This window comes from Patella vulgata, chromosome 4 (genome assembly GCF_932274485.2).
Source record: "Patella vulgata chromosome 4, xgPatVulg1.2, whole genome shotgun sequence".
NCBI classification, from domain to species: domain Eukaryota; kingdom Metazoa; phylum Mollusca; class Gastropoda; family Patellidae; genus Patella; species Patella vulgata.
In genome coordinates, this window is record NC_065882.2 from 86,733,116 (window position 1) to 86,756,604 (window position 23,489).

The window sequence follows — 23,489 nt, forward strand, 5'->3', positions numbered from 1 at the left end:
TTGAAAAAGTGACTTAGATCATTCTTCCCCGGGGCTCTTCATATTTATTGTATATTTCTTGTATAGTTATTGTATGCTTCTTGTATACTTATTGTATATTTGTATATTCTTGTATATTTGTATACTTCTTGTATATTTATTGTTTAATTCTTGTATATTTATTGTTTAATTCTTGTATATTTATTGGATTTTTTGTGTATTTTTAGCGAATTGGTTAAAAGAGGATGATAATCCTGTTATTTGTGGTAATACTACCGGTGCTGGGTGAGGAGATAATATTTTATATTATCATAAATAAGGTCAACCTTTGGTTTTCTCTGGGTCCTCCCAGACCCTTGAAAAGAAAAACACAAGCGAATTATTGAACTAAAAAAATCGAACCATATGCTAGTGGCAAAATGACCTAGTTTCCCCCCCCCCCCCCCCCCGCCTATTCCTCAAGTTGAGAAGAACCTTCACGAGAATTTACAAACTCTGGTTTTTGAAATGAAATGAAATGAAATGGGGTTTAACATCCTACTGTTCTGCTCCGATTGGGCTCAGGGGCGTGCTGGCAGGGAGTTTAGGAGGACGGTGTCCTCCCAGGCCCCCATTAAACAATAAGTCCACCCGTATAAGCGGGGCCCCCCTGAGAGCTCTAATTTTCACACGGAATCCCCTCAAAAAATTGAGAGTGTGCACGCGAAAAATCATACATACACAACGATTAGTAAAATATATTATGCTGATGTGCAAATGTCTGTCACCTTAAGGTGAAATGGTCTTTGATACATGTATTCATGCCTCGATATGTATAAGATGCAATTTATTATTTGGATAGAAATACATTGTATTAGCATTATCTTAAGCAGACCTGTCATGAGTGTCTTGTGTAATACAGTAGTATGTCTTATAGTCAAAATAGCAGCATAAATTTGGAAAATATGATACCTAGATTTCTCCCAGAAGTGCTTGCAAAACGCGTTTCCCGTTGTCAAATTTCAAAATTTTGGTTGGGTTTTGTCTTTTTCTACATACATATATATATTTTTCTCTCTGGGTTATTATTTTACATATTTTTTTGTTTATATTTTTAGGGGCTGTCCCAGTGATTATATCTGTTTACCAGATATTGGTGAAAACCCTAATAACGGTTATACAAATTACGATCATTTTGGTTGGGCTATGCTGAATGCCTTTCAGTTGATTACACTGGATTTCTGGGAAGATAATTATGATAAGGTCAGTCTCATTATCATTGTCGTACAGATTATTTTTTGCGGGGTTTGCTGCATGTTGTCATTGAGTCAACTGACGGGGTTTCGATTCCCCGGTTGTATGTGACAAGGAGTAGGGTTGCCTGTCCAACCTCATGGGTTTTCTCCGGGTCCTCCGGTTTCCACCCACTGCTAAAGACCCCTACGCTATCATTGTCGTACAGATTATTTTGGGAGGATTTGCCGCATATGCTTTAGGTCTGTCATTGAGTTAAGTGATGTGGTTTCAACCCTACATTTGTACATGACAAGGAGTAGGGTCACCTATCCAACCTAATGATTTTTCACTAGGTCCTCCCACTGCTAAAGACCCCTACTTGCCAATTATTAAAATAAAATTGAATCATAAGTTAGTCCCAATATGACCCGACCTTTTTTATTCTTGTCTTTATATATTTTGGAAAACTTTTTGTCATTGCCTGTAGGATAATTTTGATTCTCACAATAAATAAAGGATCATGAAAATATATTGATTTCCATGTAGAAATAAGCCGTGATTTCAATTCATAGTACATTTTACAATAGTCTAGACGAGTATACCTGTATTGTTGGGGGGTGTGTCACTGGCAACAAATAACCTCTGACCTCTTAATCATATGAATATATTAGAATGGTTTATTGTATACTTGAATAATAACCAGAATAAATTATATATCAATTTATATTGTAAATTATTGGCTCACGTTTATTTTTCATTGTAATATAAGTTATTGTTGTTGGTTTCAATATTCCACGTGATACGTCCACATCTAGTACACTATTTAAAGGGGGGGTAATTAAAAAACTATTTTACCTATATCATTAACATAACTGTAACCCAAGTATCATTTAATCTTGTGTATCTAGCACTAATTTCTTTCACATTCGTTTAAAATCAAATCTTTATTTGAAAATTTGTAAAAATCATTTAAAATCATCTAATTTGTACTTGTCTCCAGTTTAAAGCTGATCATTCAGTTTTGATAATGAGTGTCTAATTTACAAGGTGTAGAGTCGCCTGTCCAATATTTGGTGGATTTTTCTGCAGGTCCTCCGATTTTCTCCCACTGCTAAAGGACCCCTACACACAACCACATTATTGATTGAAGTATTAATTAATATTCCACCGCGGTTTGTTATCAAGAATATAAAATGATTTTTGTTTTTATGGATATATTTTAGGTAATAAGAGCAAGTGGTCCGTGGAATGTCGTGTTTTTTGTGTTGGTCGTATTTTTTGGATCGTTTTATCTGATCAATCTGATGTTAGCCGTTGTCGCTCTTTCATACGAGGAAGAAGCAGAGAGTGCAGGAAAGGTAAGCGATCTGATTGGCTGATAGTCTGGAGTCGCGTTAGGAGGGGTTAGTTTCGCTCCTGCCTAGGACAGGTAAGGGATCTAATTGGCTAATAGTCTGGAGCCGAGTTAGCTCAGTGAGTCAGATGCTGACTCTCTAACTAGGAGGTGTTAGTTAGGAGGGGTTAGGTTCGCTCCTGCCCAGGAAACCTTCTCTTGATTTTCCGTATTGGTGCAGGACGGGAGGGTCTGACAAAGAACAGTATGTAGTTGGCTGGATGGGATGAAAAACCATGGTCCCGTGTACACATTGGCGTGCACAAAAAAAGATCCCTTGACAGTGGAATTCGATATAAGAGTAGTCCGCAGTGCCATTGTTTGGTCAAAATTTCCCTCATAGCACACTATTTGGCGTATGTCCGTCTTCATTAGCCCAGGGGGGGTTGGATGCCCAAATGGTTAGCACGCGCGCGCTGTGTCGTACGGTCTGTCATTGAGTCAACCTGCGAGGTTTCGATTCCCCGGTTGTACGTGACAAGGAGTAGGGTCACCTGTCCAACCTTGTGGGTTTTCTCCGGGTCCTCCGTTTACCTCCCACTACCTCCCACAGCGAAAGACCCCTACACGCAAGCGAATTATTGAAATAAAATTGAACCATGTGTTAGTTCCCGAAATGACCTAGTTTGTGTCGAGTGGACGTTAAACCCCATTTCTCTCTCTCTCTCTCTCTCATTAGCCCAGTTCGGAGCAGAACAGTAGGACGTTAAACCACATTTCATTTCATTTCTTTTAACAGGAACGTGAAAGAGAAAGAGCTGGTGAAAGAAAGAAAAAACCCAACCCACTTTATGACGTAGCCATTATATCAGTGGCCAACAAACGTAAACAGAAAAATCGCGATAATAAAGAATCCAAACTAGAACTTGATAAACGGAGAGGCTCTCATTGGCCAAAAATCAGTACCGTAAATCCTAAATTCAGTCCCGTGAATCCAAATAAACCAATGATAAAGAAGCCAAGTAAAGATAGCGGATTCTCAGAAAATATGAAAGGAACTCGAAAAGTCATCCGACATTCTGACAGCCAGGATAAATTAGACTCGGACATGATGAGCATGAGCAGTGGATCCGAAACAAAGGGGAAACCTAAAAACATCTTGCGTAAAATCTTGATCAAACAAGATAGTGCTGGAAACGTAAGTTATCCGTATTTTTTGTACACAATTTTTATGCAGGTGGGAGTGGGGATAAGGAATTTAACGCATCACTGTGAAATCACAAGGTCTGTCATTGAGTCAACTGGTGTGGTTTTGAATCTCCACTTGTATATGACAAGGAGTAGGGTCACCTGTCCAACCTCAGGTTTTTTTCGTTGTCCTCCGGTTTTCTCCCATTGCTAAAGACCCCTATGCTCAAGCAAATTATTGAAATAAAATTGAACCATATGTTAGTCCTGAAATGACCTAGATTGTGTCGAGTCGACGTTAAACCACATTACTCTCTATCTTGTACACATATTAAAAGAAGATGGCCTCTTGAATTCGGTTACAAGTAAATTGTTTAAACAACATTTAAGAACTGAATGAGAGAATAACATGACACAGTTTTCATATAGTAAATGATTTAATCAGATTGGTAAAACATTGGTAGATGATGGAATACAAGTTACTTAACCCTTTGAACCCTGAAAATATTTTGGGTGTGGCACACCCCACCCTGACTTTACAGCAGGAATTTGGAAAAATGACGTCATTTTGATTGGGACTAAATGTTAGGTGTGAATTTGATATTATATGTGTTTAAAATTGTGTGAAATGATGAAACAACGATATTTAATCACAATATTTAATTTCGTCAGAATCTGAATCATATTCACTTTCAAAGTCGCTCTCATTGCCGTAATCCGAACCATAAATATCGTCGTCATTATGGCTCATTATAAAAGCTAGCGCATCCGTTGTATTTAATCGTTTAGAACACATATTATATCGAATAATTTGCTAATATCTAAATGTAAACAATCTAGAAGGAAGTCACTGTTACCAACAGACCCGGAGCAAACGGTAAACTGTATTTTGATTGGCTAAATTATTATTGTTAAGGCCGCGATTCAAACGACACGCCCCAAGCCGCAAAACCGACATTTCGGGTATATGCGATACAACGTCAAACCGGTTTTGCAGCATTTCGGGTTCTAAGAGTTAAAAATATATTTCTGGCGCAGTTTATCGAGGGTGTGCTATCAAGCAAAAAATGCCATTTGCCTATTCCATGGCTTTAGATAAAATTAAACAAAATCCTATCAGCCTAATTAGGGGACAGATCAAATTTAATGACCTCATATCTGACCAATCAGGGGTTAGCATCAATTTAATAACATCAAAACTGACCAATCAGGGGTTAGAATAGTTAAACAGCAGATGAACGCTGCACAATTGGCATGAATTCACCATATTGCATGTTGAAAAGTTAGAATAGCAAGACTTGTCTTGTGAAACTGCCGCATGTCAAAATAATGTAGGTAAATTGTGCACAATATGTTTATTTTCTATTAATCCATGTTTATTATTGTAAGGACAGTTGGATGGTCGAATAGTTAGTGTGTGCGCGTTTTATCATAAGGTCTGTCTTTGAGTCAACTGGCGTGGTTTCGATTCCCCGGTTGTAGGTGACAAGGAGTAGGGTCGCCTGTCCAACCTTGTAGGTTTTCTCTGAGTCCTTACTCAAACTGCTAAAGACCCCTACGCGGAAGCGAATTATTGAAATAAAATTGAACCATGTGTTAGTCCCGAAATGACCTGGTTTGTGTTAAATGGACGTTAAACCCCATTTCTCTCTCCCTCTCTCTTTATTATTGTAAAGGATGTGTTTTTGGAGATCCCTGACTTTGTAACCTGGAGATTACAGATTAGATGCCTGGTGTTGATAGAGAAAATTTCTCAGGATTCCTCGGGATTTTTTCGAAGTTGTTGCATGTTAGCGTGCACGTAAAATAACTCTTGACGGAATTCAACGAAGTGTAGATGGAAACGGTGCTGTCTGTGCAAAATTTCCCGCACAGCAGACGTCTTGATTAGTCAGGTTGTTGTTGTACAAAATGTCCGTTAAAGCCAATCCCTGTCCGAAGTACATGGATAAAATTATCAACTGCCTTAAAATAATTATCGGGATTTTTTTTTATCCATTACAGGGGTTTATGAAAGTAAGTCTTGGTTATCTTGTCACCCGTTATTTTCTCAAGTTTTTTTCACAGTTAAAATTTATTTCATTTTGTAGACATTTTGTTTTTTTATGTACACATATTGGTTCTATATGCATGCTGAAAATGTTGCACTATATATTTTACCTATCGCTCTAGCACCCTTTTTTGTTGATTTATTTTTAACCAGATTTATTTTTGAGTGTAAAAAAAATCAATTGGACACGGCAATTTAAGTGTATTTTTTTTAGTTTTTAAATACGCATTTTTAAATCCCTACATTGTAAACATTACCCCCGCAAAATAATATTTAAATTAAAAATATTTTGTTAAAGGGCCAATCTTGATTATATTTTGGAGAATAAAGCGGCTTAATTTTGTGTTAAAAGTTCTTAAAATCCTCAGCTTTAGTGCCGAGCAACTAACTCAATATATGTGATACGTTTTCAAACAACTTAAACCCGCCAGTCTTTATCTGGAAACGGAGACCGGTGTCACAAGCTGTATTATATATATGGTGTTTGGATAAAACCAGACTTTTCTTTTATTTTATATTAAATATTTTTACGTCAATATTAATCGTGGATGTAATTGCTGTCTGATTTCAGGTATCATCCTCGAGTGTTTTATTGGAGAGAAAATCTACTCTTGGTGAAGGAAGTATGGTGTCGGACTACAGTCAGGATACATCCGGATCCGTTATACTCAGGGGTAAGCTATCCGAGAGGAAGCAGCGTTATGTTTAGCATGAAGCATACTGGGATATTTCTGGAGGCCACAACACGATCCTAGTTGTGTTGAGAGTGACTCGTCCGATATGGAGTGGTCTACTAGTAGATTCCTCAATAAAATATGATTTAAATACCTTTGATCATCGTGGGGTTGAATGGTTAGCATGTACGTGTTGTATCATAAAGTCTGTCATTGAGACAACTTGCATAGTTTCGACCTAGTGGGTTTTCTCCAGGTCTCCAGGTTCCTCCCACTGTTAAAGACTCCTACGCGCAAGCAAATTATTGAAATAAAATTGAACCATATGTTAGTCCCGAAATGATCATGTGACTTGGGGGCTAAGTGAGAGGGACGCAATGATGAGGTTGGTCTGAGTTTTTGCGCCCCTTGAAAGTGGCAAAAAATCATGCGGTTTTCAACATTATAGTCACAATTAAAAGTGTCAAACATATACGGTGGTTCAGATATGCTACAAATCGACTCTAGCATGATCCATACAGCCCAATATTACCCAGTGACACTGGGAGGGACTGCCACCCCACCCCCACCCCCACCCCCGCACACACACACACACACATACAAATATTGTTTTTGGGACCCGGCCAGGATCTTGTTTCTCATGCAAAATCATGGGTCACCACGCCCCTGATGTGATTCGGGTGGTTTGTGGGTGGATCTAAGGAGCCCTGGTTAGTGCAGATTTGGACTGTCCGAGTGCTAAAGGATTATAAGATAAATAAGATGTCAGACGGTCAAAAGATTGCAGACGGTCAAAAGAAATATATGTTTAAATGTTTTTATTTTAGCGGATGAACTCGAAGATCCTGAAGATATGGAGTACCACGGACAAGTCCTCGATAGGAATTGTTTCTGTTGTTCAACATGTTGGCGATGTGGCTATAATCCATGGGTCCGTTTCCAAGGTTACATCTTCCGATTTGTGTCAGACCCTCTCTTCGATCTATTTATAACACTGTGTATTATATTAAACACCGTTCTCATGGCAACCGAACATCACGAGATGTCCACATTAACAGCAGAAGTCATCAGAATCGCCAACTATGTAAGTATTTTCCTCTGTTTGTTATATTGATAAATAACACTCATTAAAAATGGTGTCTTGATCGACAGGGCTCTCAGTTTTTGTCGCGTGAGATTTGCCTGTATAGGCAAGTAGGCCTACTGTTGACCAAGCACAAAAATCATTCATATTTCACTGAAGATTGTGTGTCTTTAATGGAACCTTGTATAAAATCATTTTCTGCTACAATTACCAACTTACCATTTAAAAACCTTGGTGTCTGGTTATTCCAGTCTACGCCGTAGTATTTATAGCACATGCTCAAGAATATGACATGACTTGTGGAATATGACTAGCCTTGTTCTTCAAGTCCCTTGTTACAAATGGCGCTGAAATGCATTATGATACACGATTCGTGTACCAATGGTAAATTGTTTATTTTGTCGTAAAAATATTGAATATCAGAAGCTCATCTTTTCCCGGTAAGATAACAACATTAATGTTGATTTAAATTGACAAATAATTCGTGTTTTCAGTGTCGAAGACTTTGGATGATATTGAGTTAAAGAATTAGCTACTTTAACTCCTTTCATGCACCATGGTTGTACAGTCAGTATGGAATAGCGATATACAAATATTCATATTATTATTATAACGTATAATTGTATTTTCAGGTATTTACTGTGGTATTCACACTAGAAGCAATATTAAAGATAACAGCATTCAGTAAATATTATTTTAAATCTGGATGGAATGTGTTTGATCTGGTGATTGTTATTGCTAGTTTAATAGATCTGGGATTAGAGGACATTGATGGCTTGTCTGTTTTCAGAACATTTAGATTGGTAAGTCGTTTTGTCTTCTCTCTTTGAGTTTAATAGACCTGGGATTAGAGGACATCATCGATGGCTTGTCTGTTTTCAGAACATTAAAATAGCAGTTGTCTCCTCTTTAAGTTTATAGGTGGATTCGGTGAGAGAATACTAAAATCGTTTAGATCACAAGGTCTGTCACTGTGTCAAGTGACGTCTCGTGTTTTCTGCTACAGCTAAAGACCTGTATGCGAAAGCGAATTATTGAAATAAAACTGAACCATATGTTAGTTCCGAAATGACCTAGTTTATAATGTATACTAGCAGGATACCGGTCTTTGCCCAGGGTCCAAATTCATCAGGGGCCCAATTATTATTATTTAAAATTATAATGATTTATTGTTAAGAATTATTTATTTATTTTTTATTATTTATAATTATAATGATTAATTGTTTTGGGTTTGTTTTTTTTTTTATAAGTAATTTTTTTTATTGAGATTTGTATCTGAATAGGGATTGGGGAACAGACATAGCCTATATAAAACCCCTAATTGTAAAATTATTTTTTCTATTATTATTTCAGTTACGTGTATTTAAGTTGGCTCAATCCTGGCCAACGATGAGATTACTGATATCTATCATCGTCAATACATTCGGAGCTCTCGGAAATCTCACCGTTATTTTAGCTATTATTATTTATATTTTTGCCGTCAGTGGTTTACAGTTGTTTAACGATAAATATCAACCAGCCGTCTTTCATCCCGACCCTGTTCCAAGGTACGTTATATTTCTTTAATAAATGTGGATGGCCAAATGGTTAGCATGTGCGTGCTGTTTTATAAGGTCTGTCATAGAGTCAACTGGCGTGATTTTGATTCCCCAGTTGTACCTGGGTTTTCTCCAGGTCCTCCAGTTTCCTCCCACTGCTAAACGAATTATTGAAATAAAATTGAACCAAATGTTAGTCCCGAAATGACCTAGTTTGTGTCAAGTAGACGTTAAACCCCATTTCTCCCTCTCTCTTTATAAATGTGCAAACAGGGTGTAGGCTATTCCACTTATGACGCCCTCCCAATATCCTCCAGCCTCACGACTTGATAGAAGATAAGATTGTGTTTTAAACAAATTGAGCAAATCTGAGACCAGAGGTTCCTTAGATCTTGAGACCTTAGGCTTCAGCCTATCAAGTTATAGTTACATCTGACACTGAAGGCAGGGAACTTGATAGAATATTCACTAACTGAATTGTCCCTCTTATTCTGTTACTGGGGCTGACAGAACTGTAACAGGACTCAGTTCTGTTCACACCACACTTGTTACTGGGGCTGACAGAACTGTAACAGGACTCAGTTCTGTTCACACCACACTTGTTACTGGGACTAACAGAACTGTGACAGGACTCTGTGATTTCAGATAAATACTAAAATGATTTTTTATATTTTGCTGCAGGTGGAATTTTAATGATTTTTTTCACTCGTGTATGATGATATTCCGTGTTTTGTGCGGAGAATGGATCGAACCGTTGTGGGATTGTATGAAAGCAGAAGACGAACTTTGTATGTTGATATTTCTTCCAGCTCTGGTCTTTGGTAATTTTATGGTAAGAAATTAATTTGGTTAGATTTTTTTATGCTGATTCAAATGATATGAAAAAACAAAATTAGAAGTAAACATATTAAAGAACCTTATAGCAATTGAAATACAAAGAAGTTTACATAGAGGATAATCAATTTACAGTAGGTATTAATTTATAAAAACCAACCACGCCCAATCTTTGCTTGGAGTTAAAACATACAATTAAATAAAAAAATTGAAAATTGTAAATTCTTAAAGGGTTGTCAAATGGTTAACACTTGCTCATTGGATGATAAGGTCTGTTATTGAGTGAAGTGGCATGGTTTCGATTCCGTGCTTGTACGTGACAAGGAGTAGTGTCGCCTATCTAAGCCCGTGGGTTTTCTCTAGCTTCACAAGTTTCCTCCAACTAATAGAAACTCTTGTTATACCCAATCACAGTATCATAATAATGATGGACCATATGTTAGTCCCAAAATGACCCATTGGGCAAGTCACTTTATTCAAATCTAAAGGCTTTGTTAAGGAGATTTCATATTTGTCCAGTGACACAGCCAATCATAAGAGGTTTCTTATTGATTCTTGGGACAATTCTCAGTTACTATTTTGCTGTTTGTTACTCTGAAAATGACCAAAATAAAAAAGAAATTTTCATACATAGTTTATTTACGATTTCAGGTTCTGAATTTATTTTTGGCGTTGTTGCTGAACGCCTTCGCTACAGACAGTATGAACAAACACAAAGAATCGACCAAAGTGGAAGAATCAAGATTGAAATTAGCGTTTCTCCGAATCAAAAATCTGTGCTGTGCGTGTCTACCGAAGAGGAATATGGTGGAGCCAGGTGTTGATGAACGTGGAACAGACGGCACAGAGACTGTCCCAGAAGAAAAAGGTAAAACATAAGAAAAATAGAAAGTCTTGTCGCGTTATTTTAGCAATATATGAATCCCTTGCAAACTACCATATTGTGAGCGCTGGATCTCTAATATCAGTTCAACAATGATTCAGTTCTGTCCAGTATTTACAGAGATGTGATGAATTGAAATTTCATTGATCTATGGTGCTCGCTGTTAGCGAAAAATGGAAATAATGAATCGTTACTTTAAATGGCTATCCTGAATCATAATCTATATTTTATTGATGACCAGAAAGCAACTTTAATTATCTCTAAATAAAAACTCTTCTCTAATTTCCTCGCACACATAGATAATGCAACGCCATTTGATCTTCTGTTCTTCGTGAGGTCTATATAACTAAATAGACACTTGAATCATGTAAAAGATGTTTAGTTTAAAATTTCAAAAATTAAAAATTCGGAACTAAACTTTTTTTAACGGCACAATCAAGTACTTTTGACTTTTAAAGATTTTTTCCAGAAGAAATAAAATAGTGTTTAATGCCATACTTTTGAACAGCGCGACTAGGTACTTTTAGTTTTTGAATAAGTCTGTAGTCTGAAGAAACGAGGAGACAAATTTCATTTTAGCAGGTGTTCCCGAAGCAGAAATTAAAATTAGTGTGGCCTAGCCCTTAATAAAATTAACAAAATGTTTTCTATTTGTTCAGTATGATTAAAATACAGATCTATATTTCCTTTGGCGATCGTTTTTTTTCTATACTTTTGATGACCTCTACTACATGATGATCTGACCAGTTGTAGCGCAAGGTTACGTCAGACATTTGATTAACCAATCAGTGTTGATGTTTCTAGGGGGTTACCCACAGTTCTGTGCACTTCACGCTAAAAACACACAGTAACAGACCGTTTCATTGTCTAATCCCTCACATCATCCAGAATGTTGGCTATATAACAACTGTTCCAGATCCTAGCATAGGGAAGACAAGTAAAATGAAAGTTTGAACTATAAAAAACGAAACGAAATAGTATCTGTGTTTTAATCAAATTGCTATTGATACCCAAAATGTTATGATGATTAAAACATCTCTACTTTAAAGCGGAAATTGCAAATTTTTAAGTTATATTTTTAAAATTTATTAAAATGAAGCCTGAAAATAGATGGTATCCATAAACAGTCCTACCTTGTTAAAGAATAATCCTATTAATCCTATAATTCACTATTGCCAGCTGAGAAATTGGCAAAAATATCATTTTCCTCTTCATTTAAAAATGTTTGAATATCGCTACTCCATGGTGGAGAATAGAAAACAAGGGAGGTAATTGGGAGGTAATTGTGTTATTATTTCCTGTGTAAATGAATCTTAAGTGTGAGAATGACACCTATGATCGTATAATTGTGAGTTGACAACCTATTGAGCAAAAGACATAGAAATAATTACGTTTTGACTTTCTTAGAAAATTTGCAATTTCCGCTTTAACCTGTTGTTGCACGAGGAAATATCTATATTTTCTATTTACTCTGTAGAAAAATTGGATGATGGTGAAGAAATAAAACCTGTAATGAATGGTGACCTGGTAAAAGATGTGAAGAAAATATCTAATGGTGAAGTGAAATCTAACAATAACTCAAAGGTAAACAAATATTGAAGTGGCTCAGTGATTGAGGTGCTTGTAGATTTATCAGGAGGTCTCAGGGTTGATTCCAAAGTTGGTGGAGAAAGTAGATCATAGGGATTTGTCAGTGGGGTTTCCAGGGCCCCAATTCCTGGAAAATTCTCAAGCACGTTCTTGTGCTTAGATTTTAAGTAGACTTTGCATTTAAGTAAACTTACCTTATTTTGTGTTCCGGGAAAATTCTGAAGAACATTCTTGTGCTTAGATTTTAAGTAGACTTCAGGGTAAGCACAAGCACGTTCTTATGTGTCCCAAGAAAATACTTACGCACAACTTCGTTCTTAAACATTGTCAATCTAAGCACAATTCCCAAGCAAGGTATACGGCTTGTTCTTCTTCAAACAAGATGGCTGACCGTAGAGATATTCGACGACATTTCCCACATCTTTTGATACCAAAGAGACAAAACAGAGAAAATCCTTTAGAAACATATTCTCGAGAAGAAAGCTATAATTAGAAAATTTCGCTCCTTTTTGCTTACTTTAAGAATTTTTTAGGAACCGGTCCCAGAAGTGGGAACCGCGACTTGAGTCCAAATTAACGTCTCATCAGTGATCCGACTCGGCAGTCGTGATGGCTCACGACTTGAAACAGCTTAGGACTTGAGTCGCGATGAGGGGTCATAAAACTAACTTACCTTATTCGCCATAAATTACTAACTCATATGATGAACTAGCGACTTGAACAGGACTCGATTCAACTCGGTATTCAGCGACTTGGGACTCTACTCAGACTCGAGATTCTGTGACTTGTAAAAGGGTTGCATCATCTGGTTTTATTTCAAAAAATAATAACAATCTCATTAATTACCTCAGGTAGATATTTTCCGTCAGTTACAGGAAGAATAAATTTAGAGTGTAGCAACCCTTATAAATGTAACTGCCAATCATAAATGATACTGGATGATCATACATTCCTATAAATAACATGATACTGGATAATCAAACATTCCTATAAACAACATCAGATAAATGTAGTGTCATGAAATAAGATGTGAGAATTCATTTCGTCCAGTAGTCCTTTGACAAAATAAAAACATAAATAAAAATGGTTGGGGTGCCCAAGTTTAGATTTGTCATTGATTCGATAAAGTAGTTAGGTTTTAAAACGTTAAATACTGTGTAATTCAACATGGTGCCCATGGGGTTTGATATTACTTACTTACGAATTAGTACCAAATAGTTTAGATTTGTCATTGATTCGATAAAGTAGTTAGGTTTTAAAACGTTAAATACTGTGTAATTCAACATGGTGCCCATGGGGTTTGATATTACTTACTTACGAATTAGTACCAAATAGTTTATTTATGTGAGAGTAAAAGTTTGGACTGTGCCTTGGCCTTGGAAATCGGAAGTAGGAGGCGACTAATATGTGTCTCTCTTTTGTGGAGCGAGGTGAGATTGTCAGTTGTATTAACTGGACGGGTAGGCCTGTCATCCTTCGGTTATGTATCAATGTTGAATGAACGGCTTCTTATCAACCTGATCGGCTTTGGACCTGTTTGATTCTATGTATGTCTCGTAGCTGAGATAATAAAGATTTTTTAGCCGAGAGAAATAGTGCTAGATACACAAGATTAAATGATACCTGGGTTACAGTGGATCTTCTTTCAGACTTTTTTTAAGGATAATCTGAGAACTAGAATATTTGTTTTTGTTTGTCGTCTACACTGTGTTTGTATTTTGTTTCAGGATATTAATTCGGCGTTTGAGACAACGTCTAAAAGAGATAAATTCGCAAGTTTTGAAACGGCTGTGAACGGGCTGAATATGACAGTGGACGTCGAGAAGGGTTTGAAAAAAGATGACGGAAGTATAAAAGCAGATGATGGTAAATCTGATGTCGATGTAGATGGACTGGCGCTCGGTGATACGGCAGAAAATGTTCAAGAAGAGAAGAAAATCAATGATTGTTTACCACTATGTCTCTCAAAAAGGTAAAATATTAAATTCACTGATTGATCTAATAAATAATCTTTATCATTTGTATAATAAATACTTTTCTAATAACATTCCGTTATATATAATTTTATTGTAAGGCCATTTGTTGTATTTTTATCAAAAGACATTCTGCTACAACTTTATCATAAGGCCATTTGCTATAATTCTATCATTAGGCTTTAGCTAAAATGTATCTCAAAAGGTTATTTGGAATAACTGTATCATAAGTCCAATTGCTATAATTGTATCATAAGGATGTTTGCTATGATGTTATTATGCAACGATTTCTTGATTTAGAATTAAAGTCATTGATTTTGTTTTTTTGTAGAATTCAATGTATGCAGACTTTTGATAGTACTGCATTCGGTAAAGGCTGGTTCCGAACACGTGAAATATCTGTAAAAGTTGTGGACAATAAATATTTTGAGACGGTCGTTCTACTGGTTATATTCGCTAGCAGCATTACTTTAGTAAGTATACAACATAAAACATTTTGGGTTTTTATTTAAGAAATTTTGTTTATTTTATTCGCTAAAATTAAAACGAACTTTAAAAGATGCATTATGTAAGATAAAGACAGTTAAAAAAATCTAAGGGAGAAAACTGAGGTCCTGTGTACACTTTGGTGTGCACATAAAAGATCCCTTAGTACTTAGTAGGCTGTAGCACCGCTGTCTGGGCAAAATGTCACTCGTAGCACACTGTAAGTCTCGGGACTGTTCAGTGCAGTGGACGCTTACGTCTAACCCCCAAATCCATTCACTTAATCTGATATATGCATCTCTTGTTTGTCATGTCTGTATATTGTGGGAGGTGGGGAGTGTGGATGGGTGAATGGTTTGTGCGTCCGTGCACTGTATCATTGAGTCAACTGGCATGGTTTCGATTCCCCAGTTGTACATGACAAGGAGTAGGGTCGCCTGTGCAACCTTGTCGGTTTTCTCTGGGTTCTCCAGTTTCCTCCCACTGTTGAAGACCCCTACTCGCAATCAAATTATTGAAATAAAATTAAACTATGCGTTAGTCCCGAAATGACCTAGTTTGTGTCGAGTGGAGTTAAACCCCATCTCTCTCTCTCTCTCTCTATATATATATATTGTGACATGCCTATGTTTGTTTTGTGTTTTTGTGTGTGGTGCAGTCCTCCTTGTATTATTTATTTATTTATTTATTTTAATTGCAGGCATTTGAAGATGTTTATTTAGATGAACGACCAGAATTAAAACAAGCTCTCAATATTTTAAACATCATTTTCTGTATCTTATTCTCCATCGAGATGTTGTTTAAATGGTTTGCTTACGGTCTCCATAAATATTTTACAGCATTCTGGACAATTTTAGATTTTACTATTGTCTTGGTAAGTTAATAAAGTACATAAATATATGTGACAATATTATAAATAGATAAATTATGACATATTTACAGTAAATCTTATATATATATATACCCACAGTTCTGTGCACCTCACGTTGAAAGCTCGCTGTAACAGACCATTTCATTGGCTAATCCCTCTCATCAATCAGAACGCGGGTTATATAACAACTCTACCAATTTACGTCAAATGAATTTATCAGCAATCAAATCCCCTGTAGAGGTTTTAACTACAATATAGCCCTTTATAAAACTTTTGTTGTTTTAATGTATTAAATACATCAATAAGAAAGTTTTGTGTTTCTGGACCAAAAATATTTCTCATAAACAGTGATTGAAAGTTGAGTAAATTCTTGACTTAAGTCTGAGAATGTTTTGTGATCTCAGGGCCTGATTTATGGACTTCTGTTGTATACTATGGGTTTTAGTTTTCAGGAGTATTTAAAAAGACGTATTTGAATGTATGTTTTGTGTATTTTTTTAGATATCTATTGCCAGTTTGATAGCGGAATCGTTGGGTATCAGTAATCTAACAGCATTCCGATCTCTTCGTACTTTACGTGCCCTTCGACCTCTACGTGCTGTGTCACGGTTACAGAGTATGCGGGTAAGAAGATAACGTAATATTTTAATTCTGGAATATGTAGCATTGTATTGTTTTAATCCTCTCATTATTGGTCACTATGGTAACCAGATTTTACTGAGCCTATTTCTACAGGTGCCACAGAAAATTTGCGCAATGTGCTATGACCCAGGTGTGGCGTGGACCCCCAAAAATGAATATATTAACTGATTCTTTTATAAGTTAATTCCCATCAAATAGATGTATCTTCAAACATGATTCTGTAATGTCTCGGGGTAGAGAATTCCAGAGAAAGGGTGCTGCAAAATAAACAGTTTGTTTCGTCTTTTGGACATCGACAACAGGAATTACTAATAAAAATAAAATTTAATGGATGAGGTTCATTGATAGAGGGGGATTGAGTCTGTTGGCATGGTCAAGTGGCATGGTTTCGATTCCCGGGTTGGTCGTAACAAGGAGTAGGGTCCAACCTCGTCCAACCTCGTGGGTTTTCTTCAGGTCCTCCGGTTTCCTCCCAGTGCTAAAGACCCCGACGTGCAAGCGAATTATTGAATAAATAAAATTGAACAATATGTTAGTCCCGAAATGACCTAGTTTGTGTCGTGGACGTTAAACCATATTTCTCTCTTTCATTCAATAGATTTTTGTTTAGAAAATGGACTACATGTTAATGTTACTTTCATTTTTTATAATTTTTAGATTGTGGTGAATGCGTTGATGCGGGCTATTCCTGCCATCGCTAACGTCCTGCTGGTGTGTTTGGTCTTCTGGTTAATCTTCAGTATTATGGGCGTTCAGTTCTTTGCGGGGAAATTTTACAAATGTGTTTATCCAGACGGCTCGAGAATAGATGCTACTATCGTGGCTAATAGAAGTCAATGTGAAAATCTGAGTGCTACGTTAAATTATACTTGGGTCAACTCTAACATAAACTTTGATAATGCAATAAATGGATATTTAGCTTTGTTTCAAGTGGTAAGTTCTTTTCATCTATTTTTTTATCCTTTAAACATCCATTATACAAGAGCTAAATCTGTCTATTGCATGTCTTTATAGGCCCTAAATGTTAGCTAAATTATTAATTACACATTAATGAACCTATCCAGACCATAATCAACTCTTGCTGCCATCTTTAATTATCTGTCCGATTTTGATTGGATTTGAATCTGATCTGCTGTTCAACGTCTGTTAATGATTAAACTTTGTTAATTATCGTGACAGCGCTAACAATGACAATCGAGGCTACTAAGATTTTAAAATAAGGTTTTCTCGGCTTAGAGTGAAGCAATTTGACTGAAATTTTCAGCATATTCCCTTTACATCATCTAGTTTTTAATTTTAACTATTATAGTGAGAACTGCCATAATTGCCCTTTAAAGTCTCATGGCGTCATGTGTACACATTGGCGTGCAAATGAAAGAGCCCTTGACAGTTGGACTTGGATATACTAAGAATAGTCTGTAGCACCATTTTTCCGATAGAACCCTATTTCATTTGATTTGATGTTTTTTCAGGCTACATTTGAAGGCTGGATGGAAGTAATGGTCGACGCCATTGATTCAACTAAGGTAAATTCTAATATATTCTCAGGACAAGAGAATTGTCAAAACTGAAATGTTCTCAAATATTTTCCCTTGTCCTATATTGAAGCATATCTACTTACATGTACAAGTTTTAGGGAGTTCGAAGTCGAGGCCTGAATTTGATTGATGCAATCTGATTAAAATACACATCTATATTTCGTTTCGTTTTTTTAATTCTATCGATGGCCTCTAATACATGAGGATCTGACCGGTAATAGTGGGACGTCGCTTCATGTGTCACACGAGCGGCTTTTGACTTTATGACGTCACACATTGATTAATCAATCAGCGTTGACATTCCTAATGGTTTACGACAAAAACTTGATATAAAAAAACGTTTTATTGGCTAATCCCTCACATCATCCAGAACACAGGTTATATAACAACTCTTCCAGATCCTAGTGTAGTAAAGACAAGTAAAACGTAATTTTGAACTATAAAAAACGAAACGAAATAGGATCTGTGTTTTAACCATATTGTAATTGAAGTTATTTAACAGTCATTGAGTTAAAACCAACTCGATTAAATTCGAGCACCTGAATCACGATCAAGGAGAATTTTTTATCAATCACCTTACATCAGAAAATTGCTACTCAATAAATCCATATTTTATTTATATTATTTCCTTTCATTGGGTCAAATGTCATGGTTGAGATCCCCGGATTGTCAGTGAAAAATTCAAGTGTCATGGTTGCGATATCCCCTGAATGATAAAGTCAAATTTCATGGTTACGATCCCCGGAATGTCAGTTAGAAAGTCAAATGCTATGGTTGCGATCCTTGGAATGAGAAAGTCAAGTGTCCTAGTTACGATCCTCGGAATAAGAAAGTTATTTGTGTGTTTTTATTACAGGTGGATCAACAACCAACATTTGAAAGTAATATTTATTATTATCTATATTTTGTGACGTTTATTATCTTTGGTTCGTTCTTCACCTTGAATCTCATTATTGGTGTTATTATAGACAATTTTAACGTTCTCAAGAAAAAGGTCAGTTTTAATTCTTACAAATATTTAAACATGCATTATGTAAGGGCTAAATCTTCCTAGGTCTTTATTTTGGCCTTAAATATAATATGAATTATTAATTAGACATTAATTAACATGACAAGTTAATTAACTCTTGATACCATCGAATGGTTCTGATTAGATTCAAACACATCAGTCATTTAAAAGTTTAACAATAAAAAAACATAATCGAGACTTAGTCACAATTGTCAAGTACCGTTGCTATGATAATAAACATTCTACTCCTCTAATGATACAAAACAAAATTCAGCAGCTCGTCTCATCACAGGCTGTTCTAGATATGATCATATAACTCCAATACTGTTTAATCTCCATTGGCTCCCAATAACCTATAGAATTGAATACAAAATTCTGCTTTTCACCTACAAGTGTGTAAATGACCTTGCGCCATTATACCTCTTGCAGCTATTGTGTCTGTACAAGCCATCTCGCCAACTCCGCTCAAGTAACAAAAACTTCTTGCTGATAGAAAGAAATGCAAAAAAAGTATCGGTTGGAGAGGAATCTTTTTCAATGAAGGCTCCTAAATTGTGGAACAAATTACCATTTAGCCTAAGAAACTGTGCATCACTTTCGACTTTTAAAGCAAAACTCAAGACTTTTTTATTTACCAAAGCCTTTTATTAACTGTGATACAGTCTTTTTATCCAAATTCTTAACTTAATTGTTTTTATATTTCCATTTTGGTTCAGTAATTTTTATATATTCTTATTTTTGCCTTTGACTATTTACATGTATTTTTTATTCTTATTTATTGTATCTTATTTAAGTTTGTAAAGAGTATCTGGGCACTTAGGTGAAAGATGCGCTATATAAATACACCATAATAATAATAATAATAATGAGGTTATGGTATACTTTTCTCAAATTTTCTAAATTTATGTTGTTATTTTTCTATTTCAGTATGATGGAAGTTATCTGGATATGTTTTTAACACCTAGTCAGAGAAATTATTATAATACTTTAAAGAAACTGGGCAATAAAAAACCACAGAAAACCATCAAAAGACCAAAGGTAAATAAATTGTTTTCATTTTGAAAAGTGGATGGGGTTAAAAATCCTGGTGGTGGCTAAGTGAGTAAGACGCTGACTCGTTAGTCTGGAGGTCACGTGTTCAATCCATGCATTGGCCGAGAAAGTTCATCGGGATTTTCCGACGTGGTTTCCCCTTGTTAATGATGCAGGATGGAGGGCCTGACAAGGACAGTTGTCTAGTCGTTCGGATGGGTAAAAAAAAAATGAGGGACCCTGTATACATTGCCGTGCACATAAAAGATCCCTTGGCAGTTGGAATTTGATATAAGAGTAGACCATAGTGTGTATGCCCGTCTTCATTAGCCCAGTCGGAGCAGAACAGTAGGACGTTAAACCCCCATTTCATCTCATCTAAAATCCTGGCATTTTCTTGTCGAAAGTCGGGTCAAGTGGATGTTGAGCCCTATTTATCTATCTGTTTCTTATGATTTGGGGACTGGGTGACCAAACAGTTGAACATGTGCACTTTAGATGATAAGGTCTGTTATTGAGTCAAGTGGCGTGGTTTCGATCCCCAACTTGTACGTAACAAGGAGAAGGACCGTCTGTTTCCGCCACCAAACCCCAACCACTGCTAAAGACCATTACTTTCAAACGAATTACTGAAATAAATTGATGAATCATATGTTAGTCCCAAAATAACCTAGTTTATATGATTTTTACAATATATAATTTAACTTCTTTCAGACCAAGTTCCAAGCATTCTTCTTTGACATTGCGACCAGTAACAAGTTTGAGCTATGCATCATTATTATCATATTTCTGAACATGATAACCATGGCTATAGAACATTACCACCAGTCTCAAGTTATAACAGATGTCCTGAAGATATTAAACATTGTGTACAGTGTCATCTTTATATTGGAATGTGTCATCAAGTTGGTTGGAATGAGGTGGCATTATTTCCGACAGTTCTGGAATGTTTTTGATTTTATAATCGTGATATTATCTATAGCAGGTAATTACAGTTATAGATATTTTATAATCGTGAACATTATAATCTATAGCAGGTCGAATCTCACACAAACTACGATATGATCATTTGAGAGATGACCAATCTCATACAAACTAAGATATTGTGAAATTTATATCACTAAAAGAAATCAAGCCTCGTTCCTCTCACAGCAAAATCTGGTCACCTATCCAACTGGGTCTTCTGGTTCCCGTCCACTGCTAAAGACCCCTGCATGCATGTGAATTATTGAAATAAAATTGAATCCCGAAATGACTAAGTTTGTGTCGAGTGGACGTTAAATCTCACTGTATTATCATTAATAATATTTTAATTTTACAGTTTTTATAATCGATGGTATGGTGTTTAAATATATATTCCATCCCAATCTACCTTTTAGAATATTGACTATTTTCTATAATTTTATATTTTACCCTTCAAACCCCAGCAGCTGAATTTTCCACCGAGTATGTCAAAAATTGACCAAACGATAAAAATCTTTGAAGAGTAAATCCTGTTTTAGATCGGCTATTTTAAACTCGGGTGTTTATTAGTGCAGGTGAACGATATCCATGAACCCTGAGATACCAGGAGAAATAATTTGTTGTAGATTCCGTTCGTACCTAGTCAGCGAATAGTTAGAACAGTTACAACATACATGCTAGAAAATTATCAGTAGTCCCTTTAGATTACAACAAACCCTTATAAAAAAACCTGTCTTCTCAAACCATTGAATTCAATGACGAGTGTGCACAAACGCCACTATCCAGGCAAAATTTCACTCATAGCACAATGCATGACGTACGCCAGTCTTCGTTATTCCAGTTGGAGCAGAACAGTAGGATGTTGAACCCCATTTCATTTCATTACCTTAGAAATAGTTATATGAGGATTCATCATCACATAATTAACAGTATATACTTGTTTAACAATTCTGATGTGTGATGTACAAGGCTAAATAGATCTATTATCAAGTCATGATAATTTTTAGACATTTTCTACATGTGACTCTAAAATTGACAAATATTGTTTGTGATCTGTCTGAGTGAAAACTTGAAACCAAGAAAATAACACTTAAAGTTGTTAATAATTTTTTCGATTTTTATCTCAGAACTTTTATAATTTTATGTATGATAGGACATGGAACAATTTTGACCATTGCATGACAATTTCTTAACATGGCATCACATTGACAGCTTTGTGGTTTTGATTTTCTGGTTGTACGTGACAAGGAGTAGCGTCACCTGTCCAACCTCGCGGGTTTTCTCCGGGTCCCCCAGTTCCTCCCATTGCTAAAGACCCCTACGCGCAAGCCAATTATTGAAATAAAATTGAACCAAATGTTAGTCCCGAAATTACCTAGATTGTTTCGAGTGGACGTTAAACCCTATTTTCTCTCTCTCTTGTCAGGTTTATGGCCCCAGAGAATTGTGAATTTCAATCAGGTATCTTGCCTGACAAAAAGCAGCGATGTGGCTCCCAACAAATTATAATATTTATTTATATTTAATCTTTCAGGGTTGATTTTAGACGATTTATTGAGCTCAGTGTTCGTGACACCAACATTGTTGAGAGTTGTTAGAGTTTTCCGTATTGGACGAGTTTTACGTCTGATAAAAGCTGCCAAAGGAATTCGTAAACTTTTATTTGCCTTGATTATCTCACTGCCTGCTATATTTAATATCGGAGCCTTGCTCTGTTTACTCATGTATATATACGCCATCATTGGAATGTCGTCGTTCGGAAATATAAAACTGAGCCCTGGGCTGAATGACATCGTTAACTTTCAGACGTTTGCTAATAGTTTTATGTTGCTGTTTCGCGTTGCAACGTCTGCAGGTTGGAACGAGGTCCTGGAACCCATGTTAATAGATGAGCCTAATTGTGACCCGGATTTTAAGACTCTTCCAAATGGAACGCGGGTGAGAGAGACAAACGGGGATTGTGGGACACCGTGGTTAGCGGTAATATTTATGGTGTCGTATATATTTATCGCGTATTTAGTGGTCATCAATATGTACATCGCCGTCATTCTCGAGAATTTTAATCAGGCTCATCAACAGGAGGAGGTCGGAATCACGGAGGATGACTTTGATATGTTTTATGTCGTCTGGGAGAGATACGATCCTCTCGCCACACAATTTATCAAATACGACGCTCTGTCAGACTTTTTAGCTGATTTAGAAGAACCGTTGGGTCTGCCGAAACCCAATGAAATTGCGATTGTGTCATTTAATCTTCCAATCAGCGAAGGCGACAAGCTCCATTGTCTGGATATTTTAATGGCGCTCGTAAAGAAACATCTCGGGGCAGTCGAAGAAAACGAAGAATCTAAAAAGATCCAAGAGAAAATGGAGGAGAAATTTGAAGGAGTTTTTCCATCGCGTGTTCAAACTCAAAAGAAATCAACCACAATGCAGCGTAAGAAAGAGGACGTGGCCGCCAGAACTTTACAACGTTGCTGGCGTAGCTTTAAGACATCGCGAGCTCTTAAAAACATAACGAACCTGGCCATGCAACAAAAAACGGACATTGCAAATCAAGCATCTATTTCACGTGCTAACAGTATTATCAGCCTGGGACGACGTCTG

General features: G+C 36.3%; 1 protein-coding gene across 1 annotated transcript; it reads left to right on the top strand.

The window, feature by feature from the left end:
• Positions 1 to 231: 231 nt before the first annotated feature.
• LOC126818149 (sodium channel protein 1 brain) lies at positions 232 to 8,353 on the top strand. Its single transcript, XM_056100506.1, has 7 exons — positions 232 to 264; positions 1,077 to 1,221; positions 2,418 to 2,552; positions 3,327 to 3,725; positions 6,337 to 6,439; positions 7,267 to 7,523; positions 8,156 to 8,353. Exons 2-7 carry the CDS (start codon positions 1,165 to 1,167, stop codon positions 8,351 to 8,353), a joined length of 1,149 nt encoding a protein of 382 aa, XP_055956481.1. The 5' UTR covers positions 232 to 264; positions 1,077 to 1,164.
• The last annotated feature ends 15,136 nt before the right edge of the window (positions 8,354 to 23,489 follow it).

What these genes read in the sequence shown, in the direction of transcription:
- LOC126818149 (XM_056100506.1), top strand. Translation starts at nt 1,165, where the DNA reads ATGCTGAATGCCTTTCAGTTGATTACACTGGATTTCTGGGAAGATAAT. An exon ending in AACAAGATAGTGCTGGAAAC is followed by an intron (nt 3,726 to 6,336) that starts GTAAGTTATCCG and finishes GTCTGATTTCAG; the next exon opens with GTATCATCCTCGAGTGTTTT. An exon ending in CGGATCCGTTATACTCAGGG is followed by an intron (nt 6,440 to 7,266) that starts GTAAGCTATCCG and finishes TTTTTATTTTAG; the next exon opens with CGGATGAACTCGAAGATCCT.